The sequence below is a fragment of the Dryobates pubescens genome, chromosome 13 (assembly GCF_014839835.1).
Source record: "Dryobates pubescens isolate bDryPub1 chromosome 13, bDryPub1.pri, whole genome shotgun sequence".
NCBI lineage: Eukaryota > Metazoa > Chordata > Aves > Piciformes > Picidae > Dryobates > Dryobates pubescens.
The window spans coordinates 3,598,210-3,604,470 of NC_071624.1; the positions used below are offsets into that span (position 1 = coordinate 3,598,210).

The 6,261-nt window shown below is 41.0% G+C and overlaps 1 protein-coding gene across 1 annotated transcript; it reads right to left on the reverse strand.

Moving 5' to 3' along the window:
- Positions 1–4,757: 4,757 nt before the first annotated feature.
- Positions 4,758–5,681, reverse strand: LOC104304096 (G-protein coupled receptor 55). Its single transcript, XM_009904804.2, has one exon. The coding sequence runs from the start codon at positions 5,679–5,681 to the stop codon at positions 4,758–4,760; it is 924 nt and encodes a 307-aa protein (XP_009903106.2).
- Positions 5,682–6,261: the final 580 nt, after the last annotated feature.

The following is a 6,261-nucleotide window of genomic DNA, read 5'->3' on the forward strand; positions in this document are numbered from 1 at the left end:
AAAAGGATTCTTTATTATATTGTCTACTTGCCATTAAACTCATTGAATTTACATTTAATTTGGGAGGTTTTGGGGGGTGGGTGTTAAAAAAAATCCTCTCAATATATTATTTCAAAGGGCCTTTGGAGCAATGTTACTTTTCCAGAAGTCCGGTGTTATCCTGAGAGTACCTTTATAGTATTAGAAGTTAGTGGAGTGGCACTGATCTGAAATTCTGTGTGGAAGGAGGCCTAGGAAGAGAAAGATGATATAACCCTTCAGGCAAAGGGTGAGTTAAATAGTTTGGAGAACAAACCCTCTGTGGTTTTGTTGATATTTTTATTTCCTCAGTTGGATTTTGTTCTCTTTTTTTTGTTGTTTTGTTCAGACTACTTTTACACTTTATGTTCTTTCAATTGCTGTGTGAATCTACGGCATACAGCTTGGGGATCACATTCAGTTTTGAACAAATGCCACTTGTACCACAGTATCACAGTATCACAGTATAACTAAGGCTGGAAGAGACCCCAAGAATCATCAAGTCCAACCTGTCTCCACAGACCTCACAACTAGACCATGGCACCAAGTGCCACGTCCAATCTCCCCTTGAACACCTCCAGGGACGGTGACTCCACCACCTCCCTGGGCAGCCCATTCCAATGACGAATGACTCGCTCAGTGAAGAACTTTCTCCTCACCTCGAGTCTAAACCTCCCCTGGCACAGCTTGAGACTGTGTCCCCTTGTTCTGGTGCTGGTTGCCTGGGAGAAGAGACCAACCCCTTCCTGTCTACAACCACCTTTCAGGTAGTTGTAGAGGGTAATGAGGTCACCCCTGATCCTTCTCTTCTCCAGGCTAAACAATGTTGTTGGAGTACTTTGCCATGGATAAAAATGCCCTTAAGAGCAGCCAGCCCTCTCCTGTGTTGTGAAGAACTGTGGGGTTTGTCCCAGCTGGAGAAGCTTGACTGGATAAAAACAAAATTGATTTTTGTGAATATTCTTATCCAGGTGCCTTGAAATAGCCTTGTCCAGTAAAAACTAATTAAATACAGCTGCGCTTTAAGGACTGTGGTTTTGTTCAATTCACAGAAGACAGAAAAACTGAAAATGTAATTTTTAGAGACATTATTCTAGGTAGGTTTGGTTAGGACATTTTATTTTATTTTATTTTATTTTTCTCTTTTTCTTTTTCTTTTTCTTTTTCTTTTTCTTTTTCTTTTCCTTTTCCTTTTCCTTTTCCTTTTCCTTTTCCTTTTCCTTTTCCTTTTCCTTTTCCTTTTCCTTTTCCTTTTCCTTTTCCTTTTCCTTTTCCTTTTCCTTTTCCTTTTTCTTTTTCCTTTTTTTTTCATCTTGTATATTTTTTTTTCATTCTAAAATGTCAAATGCTTTTCAGTTTTATTCATCAACAAAATGTTGTGTGCACCTTCTCAATCTGCACAAATGTTTTCATTGCTTTTGTCCTGGTATAAAAATGCAGCCCAATGTAGATTCTCCAAAATTAACAATGAATTCCATGGAGGAGCATGTGTGTAAAATTCTGATTTAGAGAGAACTGAGATCATAGCTGCAAGTCAAAGAGAGAATCTGAGCATATTATTTAAATTGAAGTTCCTCTTGAAAAGCAGTCAATTGAAAGTGACACCTTCTTGCTCAAAATATCTGCTCCTTTTGTGCTAAAAGATTTGACTATTGTAAAAGCTCTGTAAAACCAGCACAGCTGGGCTCTCTTCTTCTTTCTCTTCCTCCCACCCTGAAATTTCAAATATCTTTAAACAGGTTGCTCTCTTTTATGCAAGTAACAAGCAAAATGTAGACAAATGGAGTTATATATAAAATCACATTTGGCCAAACAGTGTCACTGCTGTCAATAAATGGAAAGTCCAATCTAGATTTCAGATTCTGTGTTCCAAGTTTGCTGCCATGTATGACATGAGCAGACTGAGTTTGTTGACCAGTCATACATAGTGGGTCCCATAGTGGGTCTCACCACTCTCCATCCATAGAGCTGATTTTCAGAATCTGACTTCTGTTTCCTTCATTGAAGAAATTCCATTGATTTCTTCCTGTGATTGAAAGTTTCCCCCTGCCTGAGTGTGCTGGGAGTTTACCACTGACCAAGCATCAGCATGAGTGAATGCTCTCTCCCTAGCCCTGGCAGATCAAGCTTGTCCTCTACTCATGCATGAGAGTCCTTGTACATCTTCCCTCTGTGCCTACTGCCTCTGTGCATTTATTCCTCTGAAGATTAAAAATTACCTTTTCCAAGCACTTAATGATAAAAGAGTTAGAGGTCCTGCTTCATTAGTCATAGAATCATCAAATCAATAAGGTTGGAAAAGACCTCATAAAATCCAACCTCTCACCCAACACCTCTTGACTAACTAAACCACGGCTTTGAGTGCCACGTCCAATCCTTTTTTGAACATCTCCAGGGATGGTGACTCCACCACCTCCCTAGTCCTGAGTTTAAATATCATAGCATTGTGTGGTGGGTTGTAGTTACTGCTGCCTATTCATTTTTAGGCAGGTGGTGTATTTCCTTAGTCTTGTGCCTTGGTTTCAACAGAGCTATTGACAACCAGTGCTACAACATCAGCATCACTAAGTGGTGGCTTTTTATCTTGGAGGAGAAAAGAAATAAAACAAACTGACATTTGCTGAGTGTCACAAAACCATGGGAAAGGCACTGCTGGAGACAATTTTCTTCTCCAATGCTAGATCAGATCAGCCACAATACTGTGTCTTGGAAACTTCTGTGAGGGTATCACAAAGCTTCTCTGAGTAACCACTTCCAGACTTCTGTATGATTACCTTTCCTGGTTTTACTTTTTCTGTTTAATACTGTTTATTCAGTTATTCTTGGCTGCCATAGTTACAAACATGAAGTAGCTCCTGAGAAGAAAAGTCTCCAAGTGAGTCTTGGAGCTGTTTTAAGGAGAAAACAGTAAAAGTTTATGATGAAAATGGTAGATAAGCATCATACACGGCATTGAGATTGGGGAGTTAAAATGTATTTTCAAACCATACCCTTCATATGTGCAGATTATTCAGCAGAACAAGTTCTTTCTCACACATTTCATATGCAAAATAACATGAAATGTGTGGAAAAAAGAAAGGCTAACTCATATTGAAAAGGCTGCAAGTTTCTACTTGATTGAGGCAGTGGTAAAACAATGTTTTCAAAAACCTGCAGTTTGGAAAGCTTTTCTTTTTGCCCCTCTGCAAGTACTGGTGAAGGTGATGAGAACTTTTCTTTGCCTCTGAGCTCCTTGTGTGGTCATAATTTTAGTACTAAAGTACTAACAAGTTCTAAAATGCTCATACATTCACTCCACTATTAGATCCGTGCGGCTGCCCACTTGCTCAATCAGTTTCTGTGGCAATCAATTGTCAGCAAATTCTGTTTTCAAAACTGGCCTCATCGTTTTGATTTGCTCCAGACAGAAGGTATTTTCTCTTCACATTTTGAATGAAGTGAACATCTGCTCTAGAATGAAAACTTGATTACGAGCAATCTTGGACCATTTTTTTTACAGGTGTTTTTAAAAGGCACAGAAAAGGAGTTCTTGATGTGAAAGTTTCTGGTGAAGAGCATGACCCACGCCAGCATGATACAAGAAAACCTCTTGTAATTTAGAGGTAGAGCCAAACCTGCAAAAGGCATTAGGGCGATGACATACCAAAAGTGCTGGCCAAGAATGCTTGAGGCATGTCCAGAGATGTTTTGTGAAGTGTACAGTACAAGCTGAACTTCCCTAAGGAATGAGGTGGGTAGAGTTGGCCCAGTCTTCCAGTTGGGAGTGAAGTGTATAGCAAGCAGACGCTCTCTATTTTCCTGTGACACAGGGCTTGCTTTCCCGATTTCCATCTTCCAATAAAGAATGAGAAGACAGAAGAATTTCATGCATGATCATGTCACGCCTTTGATAGGAAAACAGTCATGTAGAAATACACTTACTCATAGATGGTCTTTCACTAAATGCCATATTCAATGGGGCTTTTTTTGGTTTTCCCGTGCAAAACCAGTTTTTAATTGCAGGAGAAAAACGTACTGGTTCCTCAGCAAAGATCATCAGAAGTGTTTGTTGCTTAAGGAACTGTTGGTGGCCAAGAAGCTCTGTTGGGGTTATATGCTGGATAACTTGTCCTCCAGGGAAGAGCAGAGGCTGCTGTCCCATGTAGCAGCCCTGACCAGTATATAATGCTTATAGGAGGGAGGATTTGCTGTTATCCCAGGCTGGCCGAGCTGCTCAAAGCGAGCGAGCTCCAACAGTGGCCTCTGTGAGATTTACAGAACGAAAAGGCAGTGGCAGTCTTTCGACCAAATGCTGCCTTTTAACTCTTAGATACGTTCTAAAGTAGAGATAATGTTTTGAATAGTTATTTCTATGTCTCACCCTTAGCAACAACTTTTCAGATCATGTTGGCAGAAGGAAAACTGATGCAGCAATGACAAAGGCTGATATTAAGTGGCATTCCAGTGATCTGGGGAGATTTCCTCTGGCAAGCCTTTCACATTTAACAGACACTGTCAAGCGTAATGCTTCTTTTGGTGTTGCTTTGTCACTTTGCTAATGCTGGTTCTTTTTTCCAACATTTTTCCCCTGTTGTCTTTAAAGGGAAGAAAAATATGGAACAGGTTCACATTCACTGGAAAAACACTGCCCTTCTCTATGGCCAGGGTGAACTGAATGCTACGTCAGGGATAATGCTGTGAGTGTCCTGTGAAGCAAGTGGAATCTGGGAAGAGCTGTTCTTCCACTGCAGCCAGTCCCATCATGCAGGGCAAGGCTTGAAGACAGGACATCGTTCAATAACCTTTTTCAGGTGTGTTTTCTCACGAAATTCTGTTGCAGCAAAGTAATAAAAGATGGCATCCAGGCAGCAGTTCAGGTTGGCTAATGTCATCGACACCTGAATGAAGAGGCTGATGGTTTGTTTCAGACTGCAATCCTTTATCACATGCTGTCTTACCAGGCACTGTAGGCAAATCCCAAGGTGGATGGGTGTGAAGCACACCAAAAACACCACGAGGTTCATAATGACTCGTAAGGAGCTGCTGCTTTCTACCATACTTTCAGCTTGACTTTTATGATTCAGAAGAGTCCAGATGTTTTGGGCACAGCAGAAAACCATCACTGTGAGTGGGATCAGAAATCCAAAGATTTCCACAGAAACAATCATAGGTATGCTCCAGGTATTGTCTGACATGTTGTGGAAGCATTTTAAACATGTTTTATCTTGAAACACATACAGTGGGCTGCTGCAAAGCCAAGCCACTGCCCAGATGAAGCCACAAATCAAGATAGCCCATTTAGGGGATTGGTTAGCTCTACCCTCAAAGGGGTGCCTTATGCAGATGTATCTGTCAATAGTAATGCAGACAATGACGAAGATACTGACGTACATGTTGACGAAATAGAGAGACTGTATGAATGCGCACAGGAGACCTGGAGCTTCTGTGACAGAGTAGTATAGCTTGAGTGGGAGCGAGAGAATCAGCAACATGTCTGCGAGTGCAAGATTGATCATATAGACTGAGGTTTTGGTCTGTTTCTTCCAAAAGCAGCAAAACACAAGGAGGGCCAGGGTGTTGAGAAGCAGCCCGAGAACGAAGGTGGGGATGGAGATCCCGAACTGCAGGGTCTTTGCTAATTTGTCGACATCTGTAAAGGCGCATTCCCTGCTGCTGTTGGTCATTTCTCCCCTAAAAAGACAGAGACAATGAGTAGGAAATTCGTAAGGTTCAGCGTTACTGGCTTGGTATATCAGCGCAAGATACTTTCAGATACAGCTCAGGGCTTTTTTAGTTTTGAGCTATACACTTAATCAGTCTGGCTGTTATTTAAAGTGAATCCTTATTTCAAGCACAGAACTTTCTATTCCCAATTTGAGTAACTTGATTTCTTATAAAGGAGCCTAATTCTCAATTGCAGGTAGTCAGCACTTGCTGACTACCACACCCTTTAAGCTAATCTATTCAGCTGCTGAAGAGACTGACCCATCCTTACATGGGTTTTCAAAAACTCTAGAGTGCACAGGCTGTCTCTAGTAACTTAACTAGCACTGGGTTCAGTTCCTTTGCTACGCAGAAACTGATTAAATGATTGTTCCATATTAAGGCAGGTCAAACAGATAGCTGGGATTTTATTCTTGTATGTTTAATTCCCTATGCATCAGGAGCTTCTGCTGCTGTGCTTTTACTACACCTGTATTTATGTAGATATTTTGAGTCCAGGTAATCCTTGTATCCAATGCAGTTTATAGGAAGGTCGGCTTC

Bases quoted from the DNA above. Each gene is read 5' to 3' on its own strand.
- LOC104304096 (XM_009904804.2), bottom strand. From the start codon at position 5,681: ATGACCAACAGCAGCAGGGAATGCGCCTTTACAGATGTCGACAAATTA.